The following is a 16,802-nucleotide window of genomic DNA, read 5'->3' on the forward strand; positions in this document are numbered from 1 at the left end:
TTAAAAAATAGTTAAAAATCTAATTTTATTTCAACTTATCCTTTACTTGTAACTTGTAAAATGTTTCTGAGGGTCGCCGTCGATCCTAAGCCTTTTTTCTACAATTCTACAAGTTTACAAATGCAAATTTAGTTTAGTGAGACAAAACCACTTGTAAAAGTATGACTTGTGGACTTGTGATTTGTAAAATTCACTTGAAGCTACAAACTTGTAATTGTATTTTGATGAAACACAATTATTCACAAGTTCACAATTTTACAGGCAAAAACACTTGTAATTGTGAACTTGTAGCTTAGTGAAATAGGCCCCTGATATCAAAAACGGTGCCTTTTGAGAGCAGCTTTAGTGGCAATAGAGACTTTAAATCAAATATCAGATTTAAAACGATAAAAGTTTTAAAAATGTTATAAGTCCACTACAAAATAAGCAATAGAAAATGTGTGCCAAGTCCCAAAAGAGGTTTTAAGTCGCATTACACTTCTTCTAAACTGTGATTATATATCATTATAATTCATATCAAATAAATAATAACCCTGCATTGATAGATTTCAATAATATTTAAAACCAAGAATTTAATAAAAATTTTTGGTGTCTCCTGTAAAATTTGTGAAAAGGGACTTAACACGTTTGCACACCAACATAATGATATACATGAAAAAACATTACAGTTAAAGACAAAAGTTCAGCAAACTATATAGTATTCATACTTTTATCCTTCTTATCTCTTTATTTTGACATTTTGTGCTGAAGGTTTTCATCAACAATACAGTGATTGATTTATGGCAGAAAATTTTGCTAAAATAACGCAAAAAGTTTAAGAAATAAATTTAATGTAATATTTGAAAAATGCACATAATTGGTTTATATAAAATAGATATTACACAAGTTTGCTTTAAAAAAATTAATGGTATTTATCATTATCAGCGTCACTGAATGTTACTGATAATGAGAAATTTGGAGTTTGTAGCAGCAGTTGAAGTGATTTAAAGAGCTTAAATGTCATCATGACTTTGATTGGCTTTCTTCTGCAATTTTGGTTTTCACTAGAATACATATGATTCCAATAGATTTTCCTGTGAGGCTTAATGGTAATTTACCTGACACATATCCTAGTTCTTTGAAATAACTTTCATTTCGTTGCTTCCTATTTCTGGAATTATTGATGATTCAATTTGAAACAATAATAAATAATAATAATCAATATTAACAAATATTAATATTGATAATGATTATTAATAAATTAAAGGTTGCATGATCCAATTTATTGGAAAACATCAATTTGGGCGACTCAAAATAAATTAACGTTTTTTCTCTTTTATTTACATATATTAGCTCTGTTCAATAACTAAAAGTTGTTACTAGTTAGTAACAATTATTACTGGAAAAGCGTTCATTAACTCAAAAAACTTGCAAGTAGAGAGAAAATCAAGAGCGTATAAATTTTAGAGAGTGTTCTCTCGTTGCAAACTATTACAAGTTCTATTTGGAACTCGTAATCAGTGATGTTAACTTTTTAATTTCGATTACCGTACAGCCCTAAAAAAATTACCGTTTTTTAGGTAAAATTACCGTATCCAAAGTTTAATACAAAAATAATAATATTTTCTTATTGAAACAGGTTTATTTTTATAATTCAATATATCGAGGGCCTATATTCAAAACTCTCTATCTTAAAAAACAACTTTTCAGGAAAGTCAAAAAACTGCGTATTACTTGAGTTATTAAAATTCGGTATGCTAGAGGGTTTTTCTTCTCCAAATATTAAATGTGTATATAAAAATGAAAAGATAGAGGATTTTGCATTTTAATAGAATTAAATTATTTTGATTTCATTTATGCCATCTGTCAGTTTTTAACGTGATTTATTTAAGATAACGGCTAATAATACAACATAAGATAAAAAAAAACTTTAAAAGTAGACACTTTTTAAGCAAACTCCAACTTTAACCATTTATTTTTATGCCATGGAAATTATATTTTCAAAAACAAAATGGTAAAATATTTTCATGATAATTAATTTTTTTAAATGATTGAAAAATGTAAAATTCATGTTTAGCATTCAAAAATTTGTAGGAAAACATGAATTGCAAGAAGAAATTATTCCAAAAAAATATGTATTTGAAAAGATATTCTTAAAAAACTGAGTTGCAATCATATCAGCGAATAAGTTATTCTCAAAATATTTTCTTACTACTTGAGCAAAAGGCCATTGCAAGTAAACATTTTTTTAGCGACTGTAATTATGTATATACCCACATGTTTGGTATCGTTAGTTATATTGCAAATGTGAAACATTCATTTCAATTGGATATACTGACCCGCTTTACAAATTACGTTCATACAATCTCAAACTAGTGCTGAGTAAAATAGATGTGAAGTACTAAGTACACACATATAAGAATACAATCATTTCGGTACATGTATGTACATACATAGGTACATAGATGCGTACACTTGTATCTACATTAGAATGCTCCAAAAATGTATAGGCAAATGTTACAATTTTAAGCAAAAGTTTGTGACTACGCCTACAATTGTCCCCTTTAATATAAAAAAGACATAATAACTTTTAGCTTCTTCTTTACAAGATAGAACTGAAGGCCTATGGCAATTATTTCAATAGTCAATAGACAAAAGTTACTTCAAAAATATGATCTGAAATTGTTATTGACCGGGGGCATTTTAGAAAAATAAAAAAAAACTTACAAAATTTTCAAATAATTTTTTTGGACCAGTCTAATGTAAACTTATATGCTGATATGTATGTACTTTCATAAATGTTATACCAATAAACTTTGTCTTGAAATTGTAGCAAAAATATTCCATACACTTTGTTTTGTATTGCTAACGCATGCTTGTGTGTCTTCTATGTACCAATTTTTCTTTGTTTTTGTACTTTTTTTTGTAGATTTGACCGACCACAGTCTTTGTCCACCAATATCCCCAGAAGATTTAACCACTACAGGCAGCAGCAGTAGCAATGGCAACAACAACAGCGGTGGCATCAGTAGTTCTAATACTGATGGTATCGCTGTTGGTATTATTGGTAGCAGCGGCAGTAGTACTGGTACCGATGTCATACATAGTGGCACCCAAATAGAAGTTAAGCCTCCGGAACTGTGTACTGTAAGCGGATTACAGGTAAGCAACATAATTGAAAATACCTTCATGTGAAATTTGTTTCCAAAAAGGAAAAAAAAAATAACAAGAAATTGTAAAATAAAATGGAAGATATCCCACTCGTTTCATTAAATGGATGATATTCTCTCTATACTAGTGAATACAGAAGCATTCAATAGATAGAATTCGTTTTCTAAATATTGACTTTATGTATGAGGAAATGTACAAACATACTCACTCGTACCTACTGAACACACACCAAACACTTGTGTATACACATAATGTAAATTTTACACTAGGGTGGCCCTTATTTTTAACTTTTAAGATTTCCGCGGCTTCTAAGGTCTAAACTTGTTCTTCATGCATGGGTACACGCTCAGCTCTTTTTTCATTACAAATCTTAATCCAAAAATGGAAAAACTCTCATAATAAGTTTATTAGAGTTCGTTTGTGATCAGGTCACTTTATTTTTTTTCGGGTATCATCTTTTTTCTGAAGGTTTTTCCGTAAATAAAAATAATGGCGTTCAAAATCCCCTTTACTGTTTAACGTCTACTCCGAAAGAATATTTTAAGAATATATATAAATGGTACTTTTCAGAATAACATTAGACATGCCGATGATACGACCAATTTGACTGATAATAATATTATTATGACAGGTCTCCAAGAGCTGCTAAATAAATAGACTGACAATTCGAAGCGAGAAATCTTAAAAAACAAAATATATGGTTGTAAACAAGGAAAAGTTATGTAACATAACAACATTCAAAGTAAAGAACTTATACGAGGAAAGAGTGCAGGGGGGTTATTATGTAACTCGTTTCGAAAAGAAATTCGTTCGAATTTGTATGCTTTATACATTGTAATTCGAAAGTGTTTCGTTTCGAATCGAATTACATAATAACACCCCAGAGCTTTAAACATCTCGGCGTCAAAATCAGTGGCAAATGACATATTTCTTGTAAAATAAGATGCCGAATTGAGATGAGAAATCAAAAATACAATCTATTCCAAAACATCATCCGGAGCAAAATTGAAGAAATATCTACAAGATGAAGTATATAATGATATGGATCAATAATATCCAAGAATATACCGATATCAATGATATTGTAAACCTCCTAAGCGAATCGAGAAATAGAGAGACCTTTGCAGAAATAATACGCAATTTATGATATATTTGAATATTAATACTATATAATGCATTTGCGTTGGTCGCCAAAATTCGAAAAACGAATAGGCAAATAAAGAAGAAGAACAAAACCTGTTAAGCCAAAAATGAGCTTCATTTCTGAACACAGTTTTGCGATAAAATATCGGGTCAGTTTTTAACTGATCTAGATCCAAAATGGAGAAAGAACGACGCATGTAATGGTCTCGTGGCTTTAATTCCTGCACCAGCAGTTCGCTTGTAGGGTTCTATAAGTCGATTGTTGGATTGTTCGAACAATCGATTATGTTATCTCAAAAGTCGATAAAAGTCGAATAGTCGATAAAAGTCGAAAATAGTCGAAAAATGTCGAATAGTCGATACTTTTTAGAATGTTAAAAAAATATTTAATTGCATTATACTAAAACTATTGCTAATATATGTAAATAATAAATAAATGTTTATAAAATAAAGCTTTTTCTACACAAAATTCTTAGAACATTCTTCTAACTAAAGTCGAAAAAAATCGATTAACTAAAAGTCGAAAGTTCGAAAAGTCGACTTTTTCATAAACGGAAAAAGTCGAAAGGTCAAAAAGTCGACTTATTGTTTCAGCTATAGAACCCAATTCGTTTGACAGTTTGTCCTTTCATAAGCTCTATCTGGCTTCAAACCCAACCTTTTTTTAGACAGACCCTTAAAAAATAGACTTGCTTTAGATTTTATGTTGTAGTTAAAACTAAATGCTGTAAAATTTTATGACAATCAGATAACTAGAACCCGTAACGTAAATCTATTGAAATTGTAAAATTGGGAAAATAATGGTCCTTCTTTTAATTTCTAAACAAAATTTCCTTTTAAGCAATATTTTTAACGTTAGAGATAATTCTTATTATTCTAAAGGGAATTACCTTTCTAAAAACTTATAAAACATAAATATCAAGTAAAAAATAACCAAGTTATTGGCACTCCACGCTGTATATTAAAAAATACCAAAGCGATTGTATTTTTTAAAGACAGATCTAATCCCAAATTTTACATTATCAAAATTAATGAAATTTTAAAAAATTTAAAAAAAAATGTTGTAAATTATTTCTAATGGGATTTTTATTTTGAAAATATTGCTATTTTGACCCAAAGTTCGAAATTTCAAATAAAATGTGCAAACTCTAAACGTTTTAAAATCTGCTCAAATGTTCGGCGTTTTTGACATTGGGAGCATCACAACCCGAAAAGGTTAACCCTATTCTACAGAGTTATCTACTACAAAAACAATGTTTGCACGGATATGTGCCGGCCTTAGCCTTTCCAATACAATGATGGCGATGATGGTGATGACGACGTCGACATCGCTTGTATTTGTTGAGTTTCGTTATCAATGGAGAGCAAAACGTAGAAAAGAATACAAAATAAATTGAACACTCATATCCAAACACTTGTACTCGTACTCTCCCACAAATGTTAAATAAAAACACACAAACAAGTACACTTTTATACATTTTTTTATCTATGTATGACAAGTGTATGTGTGTGAGTGAGTGCAGTAGTAGTATATGTTTGGTTCTGGTATGCTGCAAGTATGTTCGAAGAATACATGTTCATAGAATATTAGAAACGTGTATATCTCATCATATTGTATCCCTGCAAATCCATGTGTATACAATGTGTGTTTCCTAATGATACGATTGAAACTAATACATTTGATTTTCTATTAAAGAGTACTTTCTACCCGTTCGTGTTCCCATTTGAAATTCTCGTACATTCACATTTACTTGCACTTAGGATTTTTGCTTTTGCAGAAATTTGAATCTTTAGTGATTTAGATTATTACATTTCAATGACTTCGATAAATGTATTGTACAATGTTCTGCTACGTTTAGACATTCAAATACTATGTTTAAGAGATTCACACATTAAGTAAAATCCTAGATTTTTATTTTGTTCCTTTTTGCATTTCTTTTTTATCTTTCAGGATTTTGTGTCTCATCTTTAATCAAATATGCACATACAATTTTGCACATCATTGTACAGACAATCTTAAAAGTTTCTACTTAGTTTTAATATTGTGTGCATAGATTTGTTTCAAGTTTTAGAAACTCCTTCTATTTTTATTTTTCTTAAAAGTATAAACATATAAGTACATACATACATTTAATTCTTTTACGACTTATGGTTCTGTTAAGAAAGAAACATTTAAAATTTTAAATGGTTTAATTTCAGACTTATATTAAAAATAATTTTAATTTAATACCTGCCTTAAAATCCTATCATCCTTTAAACTGTTATATATACATATATAACACATACATATTTACTTATTTATATAATATTTCAATTGCATTTATGTAATACATGGCAATAATATTTTGATTTTTCTTATTTATTTGCGAAGATCATTTTACAAATAACAAAAAAAAACCCATGCTGTTTTTCAATCGAATGTTCTTCTATTTACTTTCTTTTGACATAGCAGCATTTAATTTATTTACCCCAAATGTATTCTATTACAGTTCATAATAAAATGTCGTATAAGTAATATACAAAAAATTATTTTATTTAAATAAATCATACGTCATGTAGGATGCTTAATTTTAGACATTTTATTACATTAGTATTGCCAGAAGCTACTAAAAAGGTCAGAATCTTGGTTTCAAATTTTAATACAGAACGAAAAATTATTTATTACCAATAGAAAATATGAAAATATATATTCAAAGTTTCTATTAAGTATTACAGAATTTCACATATAACTAAGAAATATTCGAAAGCTTAAAATATTCAAAATTTGTATATTCCGATAAATATGATACATGCAAATTAGGTTTCCGAATATTTCATAAAGTTAAAAATATATCTAATTATACAATTGAATGTAAAAAGTTAGCCAAATATAACAGTTTCATGTGTTATGCAGACATTAATTATATTATAAAAAAAAATCAAAACCAATTCGTTATTTTCGTATTTAACTTTTCCGAAGATATTGCTTTTTCTAAAAAAAACGGTTTCGCATACCGATTTAGCTGAAAAACCTGTTAATCGGGTTTTTACAATATGTGGTATTATTTCAGTTCTTTATTTTTAATAGAACAATTTGATTGCAAACAGACTATGTATACAAAAATTGTATTTACCATGTACGATTATTTGTTAGTTTTTTTAATCGGTGTGAGAATTTCGATATGAAAGTAGAAAATATTGGCAAATAGTGCAAAAAGCAGGCAATGCTGGTACAAAATTTAATAAGAAGTCTTATTTGTAATAATATCTGGTTAACCGTCGAAATTGTCTATCATCGTAAATGTCTTTGAGTTTGGTGTTTTTTCGTTTTTCTTTAAGGCAGTTAAAGTATTATGAAATATTTCTTTTATTCTTAAATACAGTATGCAATCAATCTTATAAACGCAGCTATTCGATTATTACAACGCCTTGCTAATGTACATTTATTTTCACAATTAATAGCGGAAATCACTCTTCGTTGCAAACTACCGCTGCAAACCTTGCATATGTTGCAAATCACCACCACAAAATATATGAAACAGAGATTTGGATCACTTGAACAAATATGTTTAACCAAAAATCGTTGCAGATTGCTAATTGCAAACGTTTGCAATACTAAAAAGCTGTATTTTCCGTTCTATTTTTACATTCAAAACAACTAGAGACCTACGTTTACAAAGTTTTATGGTGGCTTATTCCATGCATTAATATGTTTTTTTAGCAAAAAAAAATATCAATGCCTTCTTTGCTTAAAATTTTTAGCGGCCAAATATTACGTGCGGCAAAAATACCTTATATGTAAACAAATAAATAAAAGCAAGTAATAGCATAATGAACAGTGAAAAAAATAAATTTTAACTAATTAAACTAAAACCAAACAATAAAAATTGGAGCGATAGTGATATTTAAAATTCAACTTCGAACAAAAATATTCCTTGTTTAATTTATTATCTCAAAAATCGGGTGTTGTAATAAATTAGCTAAATGCAAAATTTTTAGAACAGCTGATTTTTCTGTTTTTTTTTTTATCAGAAAAATATATTAGCCCATTTAAAAATCTTGTGTAATTGGTCTTGCATCATTGTAGATGCGTTGCAGTTTTACTTTACACTAACAAAATATACAGAAATACACAATTGCATAAAATTGCAATACAATTGCACGAGATTGTGAATTGAGCTATTATGTATGCTAAAATTGCAAATATGCAATGATTTTATTTAGTTGTATAAATTTTCTACATTATATTTGGTATAAATTATGATTTTACAAAAATTTCAGTATATCAGCTTCTTTTTTTTCTAAAATTATACAACCAAAATATTATAACATGACTATAATGCAAACAAACTGACTAATAATTGTGTTTATCGCTGGAACTTTTAATTTCCGTTTCATCTGAGATTTCATTTTAAGAAACTTGTTTAAAATCATTTCAATATTACTTTAGTTATTTATTTGTCAAAAACTAAAGCGAATAATCAAATAAATTGGTTATTCGCTTTATCTGCTCTTTTAAAAAATACCGCATAGCTAAGTAAAATATTTAATTTTTTTAACGTAAATGTCCGCTAACTTTTTTTTATGAATAACTGTAATTTCCTAAAAACAATTAAACACACCAGTGAACACTTTCCCAATAAAATAAAACACTTAAAGCGTCATAACAAGTATTTCATATACAATGGAATGTATATGACAACATGTTCAGGTACTAAAACCAGGTGGTGGTAAACATTTTTGTTATAAATCGAAGCTGCTGTTATACATTCGTTCTGTTACAATTACATATATGTGTAAATGGTGAATTTTAGATTAAAAAAACTCATAAAAGAATTTCTCAAAATATTTACAATGCCTGGTTACAAAGATAAAATCTAAATTTGTTTTCATTTAATGTTTTTTTTTAAATTTAAATAAATATTAATTTTTCTTTTTATTTTAAATAAATATATGTAAGTACTTATTTAACAAAATGTATGTAGCACACAGTTTTAATATACTCAAGAATATGTATATTAGACATGTCCTTGCAAAATAGATTTGCTTTGGATGGGTCTTATTTTGTTCATTATTTGCTAAAACTAACTACTGCAAAATTGTTGTAAAATTGGGTAACTTCCTTGGATATCTTAAAAAAATTCCGTATTAAAATAATATTTTTGAAATAAATCTTAACTTCTAACAATAATTTCGAATGAAAAATAACAAAGTTATACGTGTTTTCTCTGACCTCATATTGAATAAAAAGTACTAGTTTACTTATATTTTACGCGCATTTCTGTGTGGAACATAGTTGTTTACGTAACTTTTGCATGCAAAACACTGGGTAAATAATACACAAAATGCCTTTTTTGTTGCATATATGACGAGGAAACATGCTAATAACTTGGTTATTTTTAACTCGAAATTCATATTTTATACCTTGATAGAAAGATAATTTTCTCTAGAATATGAAATTATTTACCCAATTTTACAACTTTCAATCGATTTCCGGCACGTGTTATATTTATCCGATTTCACTTAAGTTTTGCAGTAATTAGTTTTAGCTACTATGAAACAAAATAAGACCCATCCAAAGCAAATCTTTTTTAAGGGCCTGTCTAATGTACATGTATGCAAAAATCGTTTAGCCTTGACTTCATATGCACGAGTACGGTCGTATTGCTGGGGGCTCTATATTATTTACAGATTTTAACTGTACAATGTTTTACAACAATTTCTATTTTCTGGATTTTATTGCACAGAATTGTTTGTTCCCCAACAATACATACATACATACATACATATGTATATGCAACCAACAGACCCAACAGAAATTTTTATGAACATCTAATTCGATTGCATACTTGATGTAAATGAATGCAAAGGTTTTTTTAAGATTTATTAATTAAATATTTACGAAATATTGGAGAAAAGCCATTTTATTTTTATCGTTTTAATACACATCACATTTTCTCAAAGTCCGTGAAATATTTAGTTAGACCAGGGAAATTATGCACAAAAAAGAATAAAATTCTGAAATGAAAACTGACATAGGCCTTCGTTTTTATGTTAAAAATAAGGTGCTAAGTCTCACCTCTAATATCTCTAGTAGCTGAAATATGATACTGGAAATATTAGAGGTCAAACATCATAATAATCTCGGATGTAATGCTTTCTACAAGTTTACAGAGAATACAATTTCATACATTTGTATTCCAAATACATCAGAATATTTCAATAAATTCCCCTTATAATCCCATTAAAAAATTGACAATGGCGGTCATTGTTCTATGGCCCTGAAAGGAATAATAGTCAGTTCTAATGACTTAAATACAAACAAAATTTATTTAGATCGAATATATTAAGGTTTGAAAAACACGTTATAATGAATGGTTTGCAAATTATACCTTGAATATAAATGCAAAAGATATATAATAACCGAGAAATGTGAAAAAAAAGATTTGTGTGACACTTAACATTCTATCCTCCAGACATGTGATTTATGATGCTTTAGCACCTTATTAGAATATAAACATGGAATATGTCAATTATTTTGTTACTGTATTTCATCCATAGTAAAACTCTTATTTAACTGAATTTAATACAAATTCAAAATATAATGAACTTAAGCAAAGGACATATAAATATCAAATTTTTATATCTAGGTTCGTTCGATTTTTGTCTTATTCCGTAATTATTTAAAAAAAAAAATTAAAACATAAAGGGTATTTCTTAAAAAAAAACTCTAAAATTACACTCATAAAAATACAACTTCTTGTGTAATTTTTTTCTTGTGTTTGTTGTGTAAATAATCTTAGTGTAATTTTGCATTTCTTTGGAAATGAATACCCTTATTATTAAAAATTAATTGCTTATGGGCACTCGTTTTTTAGCGACAACCTTCGTAAAACTCAAGTAAATATAAATCAGTTTCAACAAATTTTGATGTATTCGGATGGAGGCAATTAGTGTTATACTCCTTTCATCCAACATAAAAATATTTATTCAAATCTAAATGACATTTCCTTCAAAAATTATTTTTAATATTATTTTATTATTAAAAAACAAAATAGTCATCCTTATAATTGATTATAACAAGTCATCGTTTTATCCGCGCAAGAACAAAACGTCACACTGTGCCCCTGAATCGTTTTCCATTTGCTAAATCTCTTTAACTATTGAACCGATTTTTTAAATGTACAGATAACTTCTTGAACTTAACTTATTGTTTTTAATATAAAATAAGAAAGAAAATTTCCGTTTGCATTTAGTGAGCCGGGCCCTTAATTTCTTTAAAATCGGAGTCATAGTTTAACTCTTGTTTTTTTCATATTTTACATTCAAATTAAATTTTTTTTATATTTATGAAATTTATTTTTTATTAAAAACGCCGTACAAATTTTTTCATGTTCTTGTGTGTGAGAAAATCATGTGTATAGTTTTCTTTGTGTGTTTTAAAAATGGCTGCCATTTTGATTGAAAATTACATTTGATGTCAGACATAGTTATGCGTACAATTGATCTGATAACGTTGTTCGAACAAAAACATAACATCGACAGGAGTAGTCCGCACGAGAAAAATGCATGAACGGACAAGAAATTGTACGTTGCGTGAAAAAATTAATGTCTTGTCAGTATGGTACGACTTTACGAAAAGAACATAAAATGAAAATTCATCCGTATGCCAAAAACTGTGATGAAAGTCGTTTGACTGTTGCTTTTTGGTTTTACACTATCGTAATGAAGTTAGATGATAACAGCTTTTAGTGTCTCTTGCTTTGTTTATATACAAAAGCAACCCTAATACTTGGTTGTTTTTCATCCGTGTTTTCTCTCGATGTCAAATGGTTTCATTACATACGAGGGCGGTTCAATAAGTTAAAAAATAATTTTATTTTTCAACATAGTTTCATAGTCACGCGGTAATTTGCTATCAATGGCTGTCAAACACAAACAAAATGATGTACCTTGTTCAAATTGTGAAAGGAGAATTGTTGCGCTTTCAGTTAAGAGGCGGAAAATTCAAAAATTCATGTACTCATTGACACGCCTTCATATTATGCTTTCAACAAATAGACTACAGTACCTACCACATTCTGTAAAAATTAAAATACACACGTTTATATGAAGACGATTATTTTGACACCACCGCTGCACAGTGGCTCATTATTGGTTTTCATCGGCCAAAACTCATTATATGAGAGATATGAATAATTATGGACCGATCATCATAAAATTAGGTTACACTAATGCAGTTTCTATAAAACTTTTTTGGAGCAAAATTTGTGTAGATACCTATATAAATTAACCATTTACGGCCGATAAAGTATAATTTCGGGAGAACATTTGTATGGGTGCTAGGTGAAATAATGGACCGAGTTCAGTCACTTTCAATAGGCTTCGTCCTCGGGCCGAAAAAATTATGTACCAAACTTTTTCGCAATATCTTCAAAATTGCGACTTGAACAGGTAAAATAAAAATAGAAAAAAATTTGGGAGTAATTTCATACAAATGAAAAAAGTGTTCAACAAACAGCGAACAAGTATATATGAGCTTAAAGAGGACCTTTCGCCTTTCTTTTGGTAGTAAAATTTGTTTAACCCCTAAGCACTTTTATTCCACTGAAATTCAAATTTGACTAAATTTTATATATAAAATTTAATAACACAGCAGGTATAAGCAGTACAATGACATATCATACCAGTTCTTAAAGACTATTATCCTACCAACATAACAAAAAAAATCATCCAATTATCGATAATAGTTTGCGAGTAATGATAATTTACTTCTGCTCAAATTTACAAAAATCACATTTTATACAAAATGACATAAAATATTTGACTTTAACAGCATGCCACGCACACAACTGACAATATTTTTATCTAATTTTTTGGCTGCATTAGTGTTGGCTGCCATTGTGTTTACTATTGAATGGCATTAAAATTTTTGAAATCGGAGTTAACTAAAAGTTGGACTTTTGTCCGATGAAATTGAGATATGAGCTACCGTAGGCTGTAGCCAACTTAAGCTAATTTCTATTTTCGTTAATTTCTAGAACAGATATAGTGCTGTCAACATAATGATATAAATGAGAGTATAAAACTATTTGATTTGTAAAAAAATAAAAAAAAACAAGTAAGAAAGTATGGTCGGTCAAGCCCGACCATATAATACCCTACACTAAGTAAAAGAGCAAAAAAAATTTTCTTTTAAAATTCAATAATTTATATTTTTGAGTGATTTTCGGAAGTGGGCCTTATATGGGGGCTATGACCAATTATGGACCGATCACCATGAAATTAGGTCGTGTGATTTATGTGTATATTGAAGTTAACTATGTTGAATTTTGTGTGTTTACCAACATTTTTAAGCGATTTATGCACGTTAAAGTGATTTTCGGAAGCGGGTCTATATGGGAGCTATGACTAATTATGGACCGATCGTAACAAAATTAGGTGACATGAATTTTGTGTATATAAAACTTATTTGGAGTGGAATTTGTGGAGATACATATATAAATTAAACATTTATGACCGATAAAGTCCAATTTCGGGAGGACATTTGTATGGGGGCTAGGTGAAATAATGGATCGATTTCAGCCAGTTTCAATAGGCTTGGTCCTTGAGCCGAAAAAATAATATGTATCAAAATTCATCGAAATATCTTCAAAATTGCGACCTGTACTCTGCGCACAAGGTTTACATGGACAGCCAGCCAGCCAGCCAGCCAACCAGACGGACGGACGGACGGACGGACGGACATCGCTTAATCGACTCAGAAAGTGATTCTAAGTCGATCGGTATACTTTAAGGTGGGTGTTAGACTAATATTTTTGGGCGTTACAAACATCTGCACAAACGCATAATACCCTCCCCACTATGGTGGTGTAGGGTATAAACATTAATATTATAAATGCATTAAAAATCATGGAGTTTTAAACAGTCGTTTTCATTATAATTAAGTGCTGTAATCGTGTAGCTCTTTAGCCTGCTGTATTCTATGTGTTTAAATCATTAAGTTTATAGTCTAAACCTAATCTAAACTAGTCTAAACTTTAAACTATCTCGTTCGTACTCTTCTACACTTAAATTTAAGAGATCACATCACTTGTGGGACAATGTAAAAAGGACTTAAGTTGTAGTCAACTTAAACCATAAATTTTATTTTGGTTAATTTTGAAGTTAAGTTTTTATTGCTAAAAAAATAAACAATTTCTTATGTTATTTTCCTTATAAATAATTATTTATTCTCTCATTATCAAAGAAACTATGTAGTCAATAATTGCTCTGTTTGATTATAGGCATTTCTTCTAATTCCATTCACACCTTTACGCATATTTTTATTGATGTTTCTGCTACATAGACTAACATTTAAAGGATATCCGTTAAATTTTATTAAACGGCAGGAAATACAAATCATTTTCATTTAATACATTGACTACCCTTACAAACTCTGGATATTTATTTAGGTTTAACCAAGTGGTTAAAGTATACTGAACCAGTACAATTTCCTGCTGGGTTCTGGCTAGTGTTCGTTGTAAAGTTGTTCATTCATACACATGTTGGTGCCTTTATTCATGTGTTCATTGTGTATGGGTGCATGGAGGGATGTGGAATTGTTATCAGTGACAATAAAATAATGATATTGGATTTAAAAATACAAACTGAAAGGATAATATTTTTTTAATAAATATTTCCGAATCCATAACTGTAATAGTATTAGTTTTTTATACTCTACTTAATTTTGTTCTTTATTTTCAGTATACTCTGTTGCAAACTGTTGTCGACGCCTGCCAAAAGAAACGACATTGTAAATTCTCTGCCAACTCAAAACCTTTAGCGAATGGAGATCCATGTGCAGGAATACGGAAATTTGTTGAGATTGCATATAAATGTCGTCCATGTAAGTATTCATGTAGATAGTTTTTCACTTTATTGCAAAAAAATTAAAATATGAACGAATATCTATGGTTAACATTTGTTATTTATTATGCATATTATTTGAATTTTAATAATAAAAAACAAAATAAATGAACGGATACATAAAAGTGGAAAACAATGAAAATCTAATAATAAAATATTACAAAAAGTAGAAATATATTTCTTTTAATACTACATTTGTTTGGCTATTCAAAAAAAACCTAAATGTTATAAACAGACTAGAATGTATTAACACGTAAGAATAATGTAAAGATTTAAATATTTATGAATTTAAAGGTAAAAGTTAAATTGCTATATCAGGTTGCTTCAAGTCATAAATACATTTCACCCATACACTGAACTAAAACTAGAAAGGAAATACTGTAAAAAGAGTAGTAGAATTAAAAAAATGTATGTTCCTAGCTTATATTCTGACACTTCACTAATTACACAATAAACGGTTTTACTCATTATTTTAATCAGGTGATATCATTGGAGACAAGTACTTACCACATATGGTTATAAATAAGTCATTACTTTGATATTACTAAAACGACATGTAACTATTATAAAAACTCATTGGTTCTAAGGACTCACAGATGTCACTAAAAACTCAATGCCAATTTCAAAGGACTTATGAACTAACTAATAGTAAATAAGCATTTATATATCAGATAATAAAGAAATTATTATTTGTTTACTTTTAAGTAATGCAGATAATACGTTGTTGTCATTGAAAATTATGTTATTCAGTAACTGAAAGTCATTAACAAGTTTTGAGAACACATTTTTAGTTGCAGTCATTTTTTTTAAATTTGTTCGTCAAAAATTAAATTAAAGTCTTTATTTATTACAGCGTGTAACAGCCATTTATACAGCCATAAAAACATTCCAAAATCTATTAATATGTCAAATTAATAATGAAAGCGAACTAATGTGTGCACTGTGTAAAAAATGCAAACAATTGACAAATACATATTTAAAACAAATTATTGTTTTTCATTAATTAAATAAATTTACTGATTTCAGTGTTACCGTTTGGCTGTTATTTTGCACTAAAATATTTTAATTTTTTTGTTTATGTATAAAAATGAACTTTTTTTGGTAACACTTAAATTTTCATACAACATTCGAAGAACATATGTAAAAATGTTGTAGGTGTTGTACAAAACATTTATATAGAAATTATCAACAACATTTGTACAACTATTGTACATTCAGACGACTTGCAACTCATACGACTGTACAACGTCACACAGTAGGGGATCTGAAAAAAAAGTGGAAATAAATCTGTAACTTCTAAACGAATTGCCCGATTTTATCTTTTCTTTTCCCATAGCATAATTAATGGCTTTCAAATACATAACTCGCAGTAATTAGCTTTATCTTGTAGTTTTTTCCGATGTTTGGTAATGCAGTCGACGGTTATGCAGTGCACTAAAATATATTACAAAACGGCAAGATTCTATAAATTTTCAGTTTGTTGTTGATTTGAAATCCATTAATTAGACTATTATATATCAGCGTGTAGGAAATTATGTCCTCTTTTCAAAAATGTACAAAATTTTTAAGAATTAAGAAAATTATAGAAGACTTTTTTCAAAAATATGGGAATAAAATATTAT

General features: G+C 28.6%; 1 protein-coding gene across 2 annotated transcripts in view; it reads left to right on the forward strand.

Moving 5' to 3' along the window:
• LOC135949166 (protein eva-1-like) overlaps window positions 1–16,802 on the forward strand; it is a 151,456-nt gene that overhangs the window by 77,123 nt on the left and 57,531 nt on the right. For both annotated transcript variants that reach the window (XM_065498637.1, XM_065498636.1), the window contains exons 3-4: window positions 2,909–3,141; window positions 15,019–15,160. In XM_065498637.1, coding sequence (XP_065354709.1) covers window positions 2,909–3,141; window positions 15,019–15,160 — 375 coding nt within the window. The remainder of the gene's footprint in view (window positions 1–2,908; window positions 3,142–15,018; window positions 15,161–16,802) is intronic.

Source organism: Calliphora vicina, chromosome 1 (genome assembly GCF_958450345.1).
Source record: "Calliphora vicina chromosome 1, idCalVici1.1, whole genome shotgun sequence".
In the NCBI taxonomy this organism is placed as follows: domain Eukaryota; kingdom Metazoa; phylum Arthropoda; class Insecta; order Diptera; family Calliphoridae; genus Calliphora; species Calliphora vicina.